This window comes from Triticum dicoccoides, chromosome 6B (genome assembly GCF_002162155.2).
Source record: "Triticum dicoccoides isolate Atlit2015 ecotype Zavitan chromosome 6B, WEW_v2.0, whole genome shotgun sequence".
Taxonomy (NCBI): Eukaryota; Viridiplantae; Streptophyta; class Magnoliopsida; order Poales; family Poaceae; genus Triticum; species Triticum dicoccoides.
This window is the reverse complement of record NC_041391.1, coordinates 704,254,338-704,270,841: the sequence shown is the minus strand read 5'-3', so window position 1 is coordinate 704,270,841 and position 16,504 is coordinate 704,254,338. Positions and strand designations below refer to the sequence as shown.

At 44.5% G+C, this 16,504-nt stretch overlaps 1 protein-coding gene across 1 annotated transcript; it reads left to right on the top strand.

The window, feature by feature from the left end:
- The first annotated feature begins 11,876 nt into the window (after nucleotides 1-11,876).
- LOC119321567 lies at nucleotides 11,877-14,372 on the top strand. The gene is made up of 2 exons (XM_037595194.1): nucleotides 11,877-12,011; nucleotides 13,492-14,372. Exon 2 carries the CDS (start codon nucleotides 13,497-13,499, stop codon nucleotides 14,052-14,054), a length of 558 nt encoding a protein of 185 aa, XP_037451091.1. The 5' UTR covers nucleotides 11,877-12,011; nucleotides 13,492-13,496; the 3' UTR covers nucleotides 14,055-14,372.
- The last annotated feature ends 2,132 nt before the right edge of the window (nucleotides 14,373-16,504 follow it).

Genomic DNA, 16,504 nt, shown 5'->3' with positions numbered 1-16,504 from the left:
CGGTTTTTCTCCGAAAACTCCCGGAACTATTCCGGTGTCCGAATATAGTCATCCAATATATCAATCTTTATGTCTCGACAACCCTCCGGTACTCCGGTTTTTCTCCGAAAACTCCCGGAACTATTCCGGTGTCCGAATATAGTCATCCAATATATCAATCTTTATGTCTCGACCATTTCGAGACTCCTCGTTATGTCCGTGATCACATCCGGGACTCCGAACAACCTTCGGTACATCAAAATATATAAACTCATAATGAAACTGTCATCAAAACCTTAAGCATGCGGACCCTACGGTTCGAGAACAATGTAGACATGACCGAGACACGTCTCCGGTCAATAACCAATAGCGGGACCTGGATGCCCATATTGGTTCCTACATATTCTACGAAGATCTTTATCGGTCAAACCGCATAACAACATACGTTGTTCCCTTTGTCATCGGTATGTTACTTGCCCGAGATTCGATCGTCGGTATCCAATACCTAGTTCAATCTCGTTACCGGCAAGTCTCTTTACTCGTTACGTAATGCATCATCCCGTAACCAACTCATTGGTCACATTGCTTGCAAGGCTTATAGTGATGTGCATTACCGAGAGGGCCCAGAGATACCTCTCCGACAATCGGAGTGACAAATCCTAATGTCGAAATACGCCAACTCAACAAGTACCTTTGGAGACACATGTAGAGCACCTTTATAATCACCCAGTTACGTTGTGACATTTGGTAGCACACAAAGTGTTCCTCTGGTAAACGGGGGTTGCATAATCTCATAGTCATAGGAACATGTATAAGTCATGAAGGAAGCAATAGCAACATACTAAACGATCGGGTGCTAAGCTAACGGAATGGGTCATGTCAATCAAATCATTCAACTAATGATGTGATCTCATTAATCAAATAACAACTCCTTGTTCATGGTTAGGAAACATAACCATCTTTGATTAACAAGCTAGTCAAGTAGAGGCATACTAGTGACACTCTGTTTGTCTATATATTCACACATGTATTATGTTTCCGGTTAATACAATTCTAGCATGAATAATAAACATTTATCATGATATAAGGAAATAAATAATAACTTTATTATTGCCTCTAGGGTATATTTCCTTCACAAAACAGTTGGGTATACCTCCTCATTCAGATCCGAAAGCAATAGGGATTGTTTCTTGAATCGGGTCCTTTCTCGAGGAAAAGTTTGTCTCGAAAAGTTGAGTGGGAGGATGGTGGAGACTTGATATGGTTGTTGAACTGTCACTACAACTAGTGTGTAGCAGGGCACAGGAAGTTGTTCCTGTGGCACCTACACCAATTGAAGTAGAAGCTTATGATAGTGATCATGAAACTTCGGATCAAGTCACTACCGTACCTCGTAGGGTGACAAGGATGCGTACTGCTTCAGAGTGGTACAGTAATCTTGTCTTGAAGGTCATGTTGCTAGACAACAATGAACCTACGAGCTATGGAGAAGCGATGGTGGGCCCATATTCCAACAAATGGTTAGAAGCCATGAAATCCGAGATAGGATCCATGTATCAGAACAAAGCATAGACTTTGGTGGACTTGCCCGATGATCGGCAAGCCATTGAGATAAATGGATCTTTAAGAAGAAGACGGACGTGGATGGTAATGTCACCATCTATGAAGCTTGAATTGTGGCGAAGAGTTTTTCACAAGTTCAAGGAGTTGACTACGATGAGATTTTCTCATCCGTAGCGATGCTTAAAGTCTGTCGGAATCATGTTAGCACAAGCTGCATTTATGAAATCTGGCAGATGGATGTCAAAACGAGTTTCCTTACCGGTTTTCGTAAGGAAAGGTTGTATGTGATACAATCAGAAAGGTTTTTTCGATCCTAAGGATGCTAAAAGGTATGCTAGCTCCAGCGATCCTTCTAAGGACTGGAGTAAGCATCTCGGAGTTGGAATATGTACTTTGATAAGATGATCAAAGATTTTTGTTTATACAAAGTTTATGAGAAACTTGTATTTCCAAAGAAGTGAGTGGGAGCACTATAGAATTTCTGATGAGTATATGTTGTTGACATATTGATGGTCAGAAATGATGTAGAATTTTTTGTAAAGCATATAGGGTTATTTGAAAAGTGTTTTTCAAGTGAAAACCTAGATTAAGCTACTTGAACAATAAGCATCAAGATCTATAAGATAGATCAAAATGCTTAATAGTACTTTCAAAATGAGCACATACCTTGACATGATCTTGAAGGTGTTCAAGATGGATCAGTCAAGGAAAGAGTTCTTGCCTGAGTTGTAAGGTACGAAGTTAAGACTTAAAGCTCGACCACAGCAGAAAAGAGAGAAAGGACGAAGGTCGTCCCCTATGTTTCAGACGTAGGCTCTATAATATGCTATGCTGTGTATCGCACCGCAAGTGTGCCTTGCCATGAGTCAGTCAAGGGGTACAAGAATGATCCAGGAATGGATCATTGGACAGCGGTCAAAATTGTCCTTGGAGTAAATAAGGACATGTTTCTCGATTATGGAGGTGATAAAGAGTTCGGTGTAAAGGGTTACCTCGATGCAATCTTTAACACCTATCCGAGTGACTCTAAGTAGCAAACCGGATACGTATAGTGGAGCAACCATTTGGAATAGATCCAAGTGGAGCGTGGAAGCAGCATTTATAGTATGACCCAGAGATTTGCGAAGTACATACGGATCTGAAAGTTGCAGACCCGTTGACTAAAACCTCTCTTGCAAGCAAAACATGATCAAACCCCAGAACTCATTGAGTCTTAATCACATGATGATGTGAACTAGTTTAGTGACACTAGTAAACTCTTTGGAAGTTGGTCACATGGCGATGTGACCTGTGAGTGTTAATCACATGGCGATGTGAACTAGATTATTGACTCTAGTGCAAGTTGGAGACTGTTGGAAATATGCCCTAGAGGCAATAACAAAAGTATTATTATATTTCCTTGTTCATTATAATTGTCTTTTATTCATGCTATAACTGTATTATCCGGAAATCGTAATACACGTGTGAATACATAGACAACAATATGTCCCTAGTAAGCCTCTAGTTGACTAGCTCGTTGTGATCAACAGATAGTCATGGTTTCCTGGCTATGGACATTGGATGTCGTTGATAACGGGATCACATCATTAGGAGAATGATGTGATGGACAAGACCCAATCCTAAGCATAGCACAAAGATCGTGTAGTTCGTTTGCTAGAGCTTTTCCAATGTCAAGTATCTCTTCCTTAGACCATGAGATCGTGTAACTCCCGGATACCGTAGGAGTGCTTTGGGTGTATCAAACGTCACAACGTAACTGGGTGACTATAAAGGTGCACTACAGGTATCTCCGAAAGTGTCTTTTGGGTTGACATGGATCGAGACTGGGATTTGTCACTCCGTGTAAACGGAGAGGTATCTCTAGGCCCACTCGGTAGGACATCATCATAATGTGCACAATGTGAACAAGGGGTTGATCACGGGATGATGTGTTACGGAACGAGTAAAGAGACTTGCCGGTAACGAGATTGAACAAGGTATCGGTATGTACAGGAACCCGCGCTCCTCCCCTGGTTCTCCTCCATGGTGGAGGCTAGCAGTGGAGGCTAGCAGGAGCTCGAGCTCCCTTTCAATAAGCTCGTGGGAAAGCCAGATCTGGCTCGATCAGGTGCTGTTTGTTCTTCTTCTTTGTGCTGCCATGGAGGTAGGGACGGGGAGGAACTCAGTTCTTGGTGTAGCTGCTAATCTGGTGATCCAGGGGATTATCAAGCTGGCTTTAAGTGCAGTCAATGTTAATCTTCTTGCTCTGCTCCGACCCCTGCTTCTGGAATTGCAGATCAAATCATTACGCTGTATCCTCTCTGAGAGTTCTTGGAGCCAAAATTTTGCAACATATGGTTGGGGAGCTCGGTGCAGAGAGCACCATGAGATTCTCGCCACTGCACTGCTGCATCTTCTGGTCGAAAGGCGACCACTCGGAGTTCCGGCGACGATGTCCGGCTCTTGTAATTCCTCCTGGCCGCCGAGCCATATGGGAGGCAGTTTATCTAGTTCTTCGGCTTGGTATTCACACGTTCTACCTCCAGTTCACCGGTGGTGCTATAACCATTCCTCCACCCCAAGTGGTTTCGTCCCCGGCGGTGGTGGAATCGTGCCAGGATCGAAGACGGCGAAGAGGACTCGATTGCTTTTCATTTTTGTTGTCTGGGGTCCAATCTGCAAAATATCCGGCCTGGGTTGTAATTTTATCTTTCTGTTGGGTCTTTATGTAATATGTTGCATGCTTATCTAATATAAGTCTGGGTCCTTCGGGACCCTTCTTGTGTTCAAAAAAAAACAAGGTATCGGTATACGGACGATCGAATCTCGGGCAAGTACAATACCGTTAGACAAAGGGAATTGTACACGGGATCGACTGAGTCCTTGACATCGTGGTTCATCCGATGAGATCATCGTGGAACATGTGGGAGCCAACATGGGTATCCAGATCCCGCTGTTGGTTATTGACCGGAGAACGTCTCGGTCATGTCTACATGTCTCCCGAACCCGTAGGGTCTACACACTTAAGGTTCGATGACGCTAGGGTTATAAAGGAAGTTTGTATGTGGTTACCGAATGTTGTTCGAAGTCCCGGATGAGATCCTGGATGTCACGAGGAGTTCCAGAATGGTCCGGAGGTAAAGATTTATATATGGGAAGTCCTGTTTTGGTCACCGGAAAAGTTTCGGGTTTTATGGGTAACGTACCGGGACCACCGGGAGGGTCCCGGGGGTCCACCAAGTGGGGCCACCAACCCCGGAGGGCTGCATGGGCCATGTGTGGGAGGGAACCAGCCCCATGTGGGCTGGTGCGCCCCCCACAAGGGGCCCAAGGTGCAGGGGAGAGTGGGAGGGGGCAAACCCTAGGGCAGATGGGCCCTAAGGCCCACCCCAGGCACGCCTCCCCTCTCTCCCCCTCTGGCCGCCACCCAGATGGGATCTGGGGGCTGACGCCACCCCTGGGGAGGGAACCCTACAGGGGGCACAGCTCCCTCCCCTCCCCTTATAAATACTTGAGGTCTGGGGGGCTGCAAATACACGAGAACTTCTCCTCTTGGCGCAGCCCCACCTCTCTCCCTTCTCCTCATATCTCGCGGTGCTTGGCGAAGCCCTGCTGGACTACCACGCTCCTCCATCACCACCACGCCGTTGTGCTGCTGCTGGATGGAGTCTTCCTCAACCTCTCCCTCTCACCTTGCTGGATCAAGGCATGGGAGACGTCACCGGGCTGTACGTGTGTTGAACGCGAAGGTGCCGTCCGTTCGACACTAGGATCTCCGGTGATTTGGATCACGACGAGTACGACTCCTTCAACCCCGTTCTCTTGAACGCTTCCGCTTAGCGATCTACAAGGGTATGTAGATGCACTCTCCTTCCCCTCGTTGCTAGAATCTCCATAGATTGATCTTGGTGATGCGTAGAAAATTTTGAATTTCTGCTACGTTCCCCAACAAGAGTACCTTGCTCTGATACCAATTGAAAGTGCGTTATATCGACTAGAGGGGGTGAATAGGCGATTTTTATAAATTCGTCACTGAGGAAATTCTAAGTGAGGAATTTCTTAAGCAACGAAACACTAGCGGCGGAATAAGTACTCAGGTACAAGCATAACAGAGCAATAGCATAGTCATCATGATGAAATGAAACATACACAGAGCACAGAAAGCGTGAAATATGATAAGCAGGCTGAAGACAAAGTGACTGAAGAATTAGGATTGAGGAAATTGAGAAAGTCTTCAGTCAAAGTCTTCAAAGAGTAATGATCAGGTTCATCACCACATGAATGAAGAAATGAAAGGGTTGAGGAAATAGAACCAGTAGCTTGGTGAAGACAGTGATTTGGTAGACCAGTTCTAACTGCTATGATAGTTGTACGTCTGGTTGGAGCAGCTTGGTATTTAAACTTGAGGATCCACAGTCCCGAACACACAGTCCTCACCTTATTCTCCTTGAGCTAAAGTCACACAGACCTCACTCAATCACTCGTGGTAAGTCTTCAGGTGACTTTCAAACCTTCACAGACTCAGTCACTCGATGATCCACAATTCCTCTTGGACGCTCTAGACCATAACGCCTAACCGTCTGGAGGATGCACAGTCCTCAAAGGTAACAAGCGTCGGTTCCACACAGGAACAATCTCTTCAGTGATGCTCAATCACTTTGGGTTGTAGGTGTTTGGGTTTTGGGTTTTTCCTCACTTGATGATTTTCGCCCAAAGTCCTCGGAGGATGGGATGCTCTCAATGACAAGTGTCAGTTTCTCTCGGAGCAGCCAACCAACTAGTGGTTATAGGGGGCGGCTATTTATAACCTAGGGAACAGCCCGACATGATAAGACATAAATGCCCTTCAATGATATGACCGTTAGGTGGGTAGGATATATTGGACAGCTGGCGCATAGCACAACAATGGTCGGAAATTTGAGCTCTCAAATTCCTCAGGGCTATCATGTTCCTCACTTGTAGGCAATCCGCACTGGCGAATTCCTAACTCCCCAGTCAGAACAAATTCTTCAGAGAACAGAAGATCTTCATCTCTGTCACTGAAGAAATTGACTGAACTGTATGAGATTTCCAATGGTTTCACTCAAAAGGATTGAGTAGGTGTAGGCTTTGAGATGAGCATCACTTGAAAATTGTTTCCTTAGTTTTACCTCTACCCCTTTAACAGTACGGTGTTTCCTATTACTCAAGAAAGAGAAAATGAAACTACGAAAACAAAAGTCTTCACGCTTCAGAGTCCTCACATTAATACCAAAGTCTTCAAGGTCACACCAATTTTCTCAGTTTCAAAGTCTTCAAGAAAATCAAAGTCTTCAACTGAAGACATACATTTTTAGGGGTCGACTTCTTCGTAACTCCTCATCGACTTATAGAGCCTGTGTACGCTCACAAACACATTAGTCCCTTAACCTATAAGTCTTCATACACCAAAATCACTAAGGGGCACTAGATGCACTTACAAGCACGACGGGGTGGATCGCGTTGATCTTCGCCGACATCGCCGAGATGGCCGCCGTCAGGTCCACAATGGCCTTGGTTTACTCCTCCATCACGGTCACCTTGCCGTGCCTCGTCTGGATAATCGATAGAAATCAACCGGCCAGCTTGTGTTGCTCGAAATGAAGGTAGTGGGTAGGAGTCTCTGATTACCAACTGTTACGACCAAAGTTCGATCTAATCAACGAGGTCCGGTTACAAGAATGTGTGGGTAGGTAGCTAGGGTTATAAGCCAGGGAAAGGGGAATTGGGGATAAAGATAGCCGCCGCCGCCAGGTTCGTCTCATCTCTGCCTGCCTTTCACTCCTCTCGTCACCCGCTTAAGTACCAGCTAGGTGGTGTACTGGTGGGCTGGGTAGCGGTTGTTGGGCCTTCGGTTGCGCTTCAGTGGGCCTTGCGTCCCCTCCTTTGGTTGCCAGCTGACAGGGATCGTAACAAAACAAGGATGTCAAGAATTTTATAGAAAATCGTATTTTCTTAAGCCTTGTAGCAATTTGTTTTCTGAGCCCGGGGACTAGCTTCATCAGCGGCACGTGGGGTAATCCCAAACAAGTGATGCCGACTATTTGTTCATATGGTTGTACTTATAATTGTGTACTCCTTGGTGCAATGGATTATGTAGATGTGTCATTGTTTTTCAAGCAGTGAGCATAGACCAATCGTACGGACATAAAAGTGTAACGGATAATCCAATGGTCCCATTGTGGCATGTAAGAGAAGTTCCACATGATCTTGTATAGATCGGCTCTCGTTTATCTCATGGAACCAATTGTACCAGGTAGTATGAAGTTCCATCGAATGTCATTAAGTATGTAAAGGGTTGATGTGCCCAAAGTTCTTCTAATAAAGGAAGTTTCCCCCTCAAACAAAATTATTGTTATGACATGCTATAAGGACCACAAATATACATTAGATCCAAGTTTATTTCGAAACGTGTTATGACACTGTAAATGATGCCCACGCATGATTCCGGAAATTGTGCTAATTTCGCGAATAGAAACAAAGACAATGACACATCTCAAACAAGGATAACAGTGGGAGACGTTGCCGGTTGACGGGAAGATTGGTTAGCCAAACTGAAGGATGAAAGATGCCCTAAATGTCGACTAGAGGGGGGGTGGGGGTGGAGCTGAATAGGCGACTATCAATTTTAATATTTTGTTAGTTATTTTTAGAGGCGAGTGTGGGATTGTAAATTCTCTATGTATGCAACTAGGTGGTGCATCCTATATGATGAGTTATAACAAGCTAGAAAGCTACATCAGTCAACAAACAAGCAAGTAATAACAACAACTAAAGGTAGGGTCAGTGGCAGAGCCAGCCAACTCAAGGAGCCGGGGCAAAGCCTGTATACAGTGACGTTGTCCAGAATTTGCCCTTGTAATTAGTGATATTAATCATGATTTATGTGTACTACTTAGTGGAGAATGGACAGAGCAGCCCGGGCAGCTGCCTGGGGTCGCCGGGAGGTAGTTCCGCCCCTGGGTAGGGTTAGCGACAATAAAAAGTGATATAATCTGAAGTTCATAGTCTTGGGGGAGTGCTAATCTCTGTTGGAGAGTTGTAGAACAACATATGCCTCACCTTAGTATCTGAAAACCTTTGGTAATTGAATTCCCAAGTTCCCTCTCACTAACAGTACCTCTTGTTGGAGCACGCGGTATGCTACACATCCATGAAATAATAAAAAATTACGGCCCAACCAAGAGCATGTTGTTGGGGATAGATCTCACGATCCGATTTTACCACTACACACACATTCAAGGCAGTGAAAGGAGAGTTGTTGATGTGCGTCCCGTCACCTCCTCGCAAATCTCTCGTACAGTTCTTCACGAGTCCTTCAAACAATTCGTCAAAGCATGTGCAATAACTATAAGGTGTCCACGCGTTTATGAAGGAACGTCAAGTGATAGACTGCTAGATCTGCTCGCATGGGCATGGAAGTGGTGCTGACTATATAGTGAGACTAGTCAAACACCTGTCACAGTCTCGCTCCTCCAGTTATATAGACGTTCAAGACGAGATCAACACTTGAGACCCATTAGGGACTCCACGCCCACCTTCCAATCGGATTGAATCCAAGTGCGATCAGGCCACATAAGCGTGCGACCCCATAAGTTCACGTACATATGGACAAACTCTAATGTGTGACTCCTAGCATACCGTGCCAACGCATGTGTGAGTAAAGTCATTTGATGAATCTTGATAATATGTCACATGCAACATTCATTTTGCCTCATGATATATGTTGTCGAGCTTATTGTCACCCTTTTTGGTAGCTTGACTTCTCTTGGCAAAACTGTGATACACATTCCCAAACCAGGTTAACACTTAAACTAAATCGCATGGCCATGCTTTTCAAATATGATCACTTGAGAAGGCCCAGAGAATATCTCTCTGAGTTGAAGGGGCAAATCCCATCTTGATCCATGTCTCGTGGCATGTCTCATGACTCACCTGAAAGGTAACTTTATAACTACCTAGTTATAGAGTAGTATTTTATAGTTGAAATTACGTGAACTTTTTATCTTTATTTTGTGCCTACAAGGTAGGCTTTGTGAAATTTACTAGGTTTGCGCATTTCGTTTTGTCAACTTTCCCCATGATGCGTTTTTGGAAGTAATTGGAACACTAAGAAAATAACTCCAGTAAATGATGAAAAAATCACGTCAATTAATGTGATTAAAAACTTCCATAAAAGAATCAAGAAAATTGGAGAAAACTAGAGGCTCCACAAAGTTTCCAGAGTGCAAGACGACATGTGGTACAAGCGAGCGCGTGCGCTTGTACCATCCGCCAACGCCACTTCTTCCTCGGCTAGTTCCACCTCGTGGAATCGGATCAAGGATCAGATACACAGAGACATCAAAAACTCATACGAAACACATAACCCTAGCCTCCGGAAGGCATCCGGAGGGGGAATTGGCAAGGAGGAAATCATCATTTTCACCATCACATGAAAGGGAACAACGACATCAATCATCTTCATCAATCGTCATCATCGACCCTTATCTCCACCTCGTTGTAATACCAAACCCTTCATGGATTGCTACATGTATTACTTGTTTGATCCAACCATGCTCATCATGGCTATTCACTTGATGTTCGTCGTTCCTATGTACGAGTAAAACCCCTAATTCTCGGGGATATGGATGAACCTTGGTATGTATAGGTGCTGAAACATTAATAAGGATATGAGATACTTTGTTGAATGTTATTTTAATAACCTTCGTGAATGTGTGAAGGCGCCTCACTCGGCATTTCTGTTGAAAGGCCATGAAGCATATCACTGTCGTTGTAAAGCTAGAAGTGAAGGTAATTAGAGGTGACCGTAAAAGCCTTCACTCCTCGCTTTTGCAATTGATAGGGGAATAACGGAGAACCCTTGGCGAAGCCGCGTCCACAAGGAAACCCTTAATTACCATAGTTGTAACTTAAGGGGGGAACTATGGTGGTGGTGTGTCTAGTGCGAAGTCTGCCTAGACTTGAACGTATTCTATACCCAAATCTGCCCAGTTTAAACGTCAAGAGTGGCTCAAGTATCCAGTTAGTACTATGTCATTGCATAAGTCATGACAGACACATACCAATGGGATTCCAGACTCCATGAGAAAGCTTTACTCCTCTGTTAGTCCCAAGCGTTACTCGGTTCAGTGCCCACGTTCATTTCAATTTGTGTTATTTACTTTTCGTTTGCGCTCAACTCAAAATATTATTTATCTCTGCTCTCAATTTCCTCTAAGTCTATAATTACTTGCAGTAAGAATTCCATAAGCCACTACAAAGGACAACAATCCAATTTTTGTGCTCCCCGTGGGATATATACTCTTACTTTGAAAAAGCTAAAACTAAACGTTGTGCACTTGCAGGCCATCAAGCTTTTTCTGGCGCCGTTGCCGTGGAGCTGAGCGCTTTTTGATTTTGTTTTGAGTCTTGATTTATCTTGTGTCCAAGTTTAGCAACCATGGCCAAATAAGAACAACTATACCAGGTGGTTGCTATTAATGTCGAGGGTTCTACTCGAGGTGAAAATTATATCAATTGGACCAAGCCCAGCTGGTGAACCATATGAAATTAACCCTCGGTTACTCGTCATGACAAAAAATATGATATTCCGAGGTGATGGTATGGAGAACCCATACGAACATGTGTATGGATTTGGTGAGATATGCAGGACACTTAAAGTACATGATTTTTCTCATGAAGAAATTAAACTTAAATTCTCCTCCTACACTCTGGCTAATGATGCAAAGACATGGTTACAAGGTCAGCCTGCAAGTACCTTCAACACGTGGGATGAATTATCCTACGCATTGTTGTATTGCTATTTTCCACAAAGTAAACTATATAACGTGATAAGGAAAATTGGCAACTTCCGGCAAAGACTAGGTGAATGTTTCGGAAAATCTTACCTCCTGTTTTTACTTTTTTTTCTTTACTTGAGTATATAATAGCGTGATGTGCACACGTAGTTTACTAGCGTTGCGTTAAACGTGCGAAAGCTAATTAGAGGACTGCTACGTTCATACAAAGGTGCATACGTGCATTTGTGTCCGTCATGCATGCGTGTGTGTAGATACCCGCTGCGTGGATGCAACTGATGGCCGGCCGGCCCGGCCCCCAGGATGGATCTTTGTCCGGTGTCTCCACTAGACAAGTAGCCGGACAAGTGGACATACGGCAACAAGCCCGTCTACCTCAGACAGGGACAACGGTGGGGGACGAGCGGGTGCTCGAAAGGGTTGACGGACTCGAGGTCTTCGCCAGCTTCGGCGAGATAGGTCAGGCTCTAAGATGAGGCGTGAGAATTTGAAATGGGAGCTGCAAGTGGGCAAAGTGTGTGGACGTGAGGACGCTGCAAATGTGTTCTTAAAGTCCCCCAAGGCATGAGCGGATGATGAGCGCTGGGCATCCAAGTCACTCACACACGAGCCGGCAAAACTAGCTAGGAACGTCGTCCGGCCGCCTCGTTCTACTCTCCGGGCGCAATCGAGGTGCCCATCTTCTCTTTTTTACGCAAATGCCTTCTTTTGCCAGTGTTCGTCTTGCTTTCAACTTGTGGGTGATCTGCAGTCTGCACATCCGCACTGTTAGTTGTCGAAGGACCGCCGAGTTTCGAAGTCGAGAACACCGCAATAGCTTAGAGCACGCACCGCGTTCTCACGTGTCTTAGTTTTGTTGGGTTTAGGGTTTAAGGGTTTAGGGTTTAGGGTTAGGGTTTAGGGTTAGGGTTTAAGGTTTTTGGGTTTCACACTCGGCAAAAAGATCTTGCCATGTGGCACCGGCGTTAACAGACCGTTCAATACGACGTGGCGTGGTAGTTCGCCGAGTTCTTGTTTCCCAGAACAGCAAGCGAGAAACATCGCTTTAGCCCACATGAAAGTCTCTCTTCCTCTTACTCTTCTTTCTTTTTTCCTTCTTACTTGATACTCCCTCCATTCCAAAATATAAGTCTTTGCATAGGTTTCACTATGAACCACATACGGATGTATATGGTCGCATTTTATAGAGTGTAGATTCACTCATTTTTCTCCATATGTACTCCCTCCGTTCCTAAATATTTGTCTTTATAGAAATTTCAACAAGTGACTACGTACGGAGCAAAATGAGTGAATCTACACTCTAAAATATGTCTATATACATCCGTATGTGGTAGTCCATTTAAAACCTCTAAAAAAACAAATATTTAGAAACTGAGGGAATAGTTCATAGTGGAATCTCTACAAAGACTTATATTTAGGAACATAGAGAGTAGATGACACACAAAAATAACTTGATAGGGGCTCACCATGCGCGACATAAGCATGTGACGAACTAGGCAAATTTTCTCGGCACACTGCGCCTTGCCGCCTTCTTATCCTTCCCAGTGCTATCATCATCCGCATCATCACTCCTTCACTTCCAAACAAATGAGATCCGTGCGCGGTATACAATCTGCCAGTTCCCTCCTGAACGTGAAAGCATAGCCGCCCTTGAGCTTGACCACGACATCTGTGAAAATAAAATGTCCAACATCATCATTCTCCTTAGACAAAATCTGAGTATTGGTCTACCAGGACGGGCCACCCCACGACGTCTCAGGTTGATGAGATCAACGTCCAAGGTCTTCCCATTAAAGAGCCAACTGCGGAGAGACCCCAGAAGTGAGGAACATCCTCAACATGGAGCCAAACCTGCTTGAGTTCTAACTTATGTGGGATCTCCTGAGACTTTCATGCAGAAATAGGAGCTCCACATAATATGCAAAAATGCAAACAATAAAGTGAGAGAGAGCTGTCAGATTTTTTAATGGATCTATTGAGAAACAAGCGTGGCAACAATGATCCACCGACTCCCTTAGGAAGGATCTCAGAATATCTTGCCACAGAAAAAAGGATCTACGTCTCACACTTTGGGTTAACTGAAAATTTCACACTTATAATTGGGTTAACTGAAATTGGATTCACTAGTTAACTGAGTTGATGTTTGTTGCAGAGAATATGTCGGAAGAACTGGCGATGCTGGGACGAACTAGGGTACGCGGAGATTCGTCGCAGTCTCACCAACAAACCATTATTGACTCTAGCCCGCAAATGTCGATTGATGATTTGTTGAAGGAAATTAATGGAGCCAGTGGCATGCCGGTGCTCTTCGTCCCTTCCTCCGACGGGCGGCTAGTGGCCGTGTCGGTACCCGTGAATGGCCTCCAGAATCTGGCCCTTGCAAATCGCGCCCACGACGAGTCTGCCAAAAAGAAGCAGCAGGATTTCCGTGCCTGGCTACTGCTACTGGCTTCACTAATTGCCACGGTCACCTTCACCGCAGGGCTCACCCCACCTGGTGGTTTCTGGGGCGAGGACAAGGATGGACACATCGGTGGTAACCCAATTATGCGTGACAAGTTTCCTAGGAGGTACTGCATATATGTGGGAAGCAACAGGCTGGCCTTCTGCTTCTCCATGGTAATCATTGGAATACTCGCCAATAACATAGCTAACAAGCTGAGCAAACTCGTGAGGTTTTTTTTTTTCCATTATTGGTACCTTGTTGCCTTCTGAGCTTGACGACTAGCTTCATCAGCGGCACGTGGGACTACTCTAAAGATGATACCTACTCATGTGTTACGTTTGTAGCCGCTTTTCTCAGTTTGGCCATTCTTTGGGGTTCGGGTTTGATCGAGCCGATAATTGAAAGACACGAGCGATCCACGGAATCCTCCGCTTAAGAGGTCAGTTTGGTACTGTCGAAGAAACAACAAAATTCATTACAGCAGCCTGAAACCTGCAAACTTATGTTCCTCGTGTGGTCATGTTTGTACATGTCCTTCAGTTGTAAGTGCATAAGGACCCTTATTTCGCAACTCATTTGTAAGTGCATTTTGTTGCCGAACCTGGATATATATATATATATATATATATATATATATATATATATATATATATATATATATATATATATATATATATATATATATATATATATATGCTAAACTAAGCCTGAGTGTATAATTAGCATTCTGCGGCCGAACGTCAAACAGTGCGTGCACCATAGAGCCATGCAAACCACCACACCGTGCAAAGGTAAACCAGCGCGCTCTTCCGCGTGGCCGTAAAAGCTTTGCTAGATGTGCCAGTTACTAGTATTGACTGGGCAAAAAGCAATGGTAAATATCTAGCACTTTCTAGTAAAATGAGGCATGTGGTGGCAAATCAGTCCACGGTTGCTTCCATGTACTAGTAAAACCATTGCAAAACATGGTAACGGATGCAAAAGCTTACTGATCATGCATTGCTCTCTAATTAGCTAGCCTGAACATTATTTCTATAACGTAAATTTCACCGGAAACATTGCAATGATGGGAAAAATGCATGTTCGTGCCGTATATGCCCCGACACAATCGTAATACATACACATACAGCAGTAAGATATTGTGTGGTCAAGTAATATGTCATGACAACAATGCTTGTGGAAGTTTCATTGCTAAATTTAAGGTAAAATTCAATTCTTCAGTCGTAAATTCGAAATTGTAAATCATAGTTGGTGAAAAAGCAACTTTTTTGCAGGGAGTAAAAATATTACTTTGAAGCTTTTGAATTTTATTTCTAATAATGGTTGTTGTACAAGTAGTAATTACTTTAGAACTAGGAATGTTCAAGAAAATAAAAAAAATTAACATAGCCAGAAAAAACAATCTGTCATGGATTTAATGGGGATTAAAAATTATGAAATCTTTTTCTGGCGCAAAACAGATGGTAATTCTATTACCACATCTTCTATAGTCAATTTACTAGAACTAGATTCTTATACTAGTTCTCTTTAAGCATATGTACATGGAAGTATATACTTCCGTGATTTACGATTAATGACAATTTTAGTACTAAATTTACCAAATAAAATTTTACGGCAGCCAACCATTTACTAGAGGTTGCATTTGTTGTAGAATTACCATGTGCAAAAATAATTTTCGGATGGAAGGATGGAGCGATGAGACACACCTTGTAATACAATTAATAAAGTTACTATATTCAGTCACAAACTTTACGGCACCTAGTGAGAGGAGTAGCCTGGAATCCAGAAAAGCTTTTAATATCATTACCATATAAAGCCAGCCTTTTTACGATCATTAGCTATAGTGGTGGCCAAATTTAGCGGGACGGAGGTGTGGCCGAGGGCAGCCAGTAACGGAATTTTATTCCATTACCATACATATGCAGCATTGTTACCACCACTAGTTGTTGGGACCACCGAGCGGTGCAGAGTGAGCGATTAGTGCGCGCACGACGCTGGCATTAGCGACCGGAGCGTAGAATTGCAGGTTTTGCGCTCCCGCGCACTTTAGCGCTGCCCCGTGTGTATATATCTTTAATATTAAAGGAAAATCGAACGTCGTGATGGTTCGACCTCCTTCGATACCCCCACCTCGTTCGACCCCCTCCCACCTCGTTCGCTACCCCCACCCTCAATCCCGCACCAAGAGAATCGCTAGGAAAAAAATCCACTTTCCGAACCATCGTAAAGACCGAAGAAAGAACGTCATCCACGTTTTCTCAGACTTCCCATCTCCCCATCCCCACGTATCTCTCAAACTCAAACCACCCGGCGGCCCATCTCCCACGAACTCGCCCCCCTCTTGGCTACGATGTGGCCTCAACCTGTGACGCCACTCCCCGTGCCGCCGCGGATATCATGGTTCCCATCGGCGCGGGTCAACCATGGTCTTAACTCCAGACGTGATGTCGTCGCCTCGCGGTCGCAACGATATTGAGGGCGACAACTTCCTCGATCCTCCTCTTCACGCGTCGCCGACTCCCATGTGATGTGCCGCCAACGATCTCCACCGGCGCGGTGCCGGCCGCGACCTCCCCACACGAATAGGACGACGAACACACTTCTCCGGATCTAGGTGGTGACATCGACCATGCAGTGGCTGGTGCAAAAGCTAGAGGAATCAGGAGAGGCACATGTCAACGGATGCGTGGGCGTGGGGCTGTTCAGGGACGTACGCGGT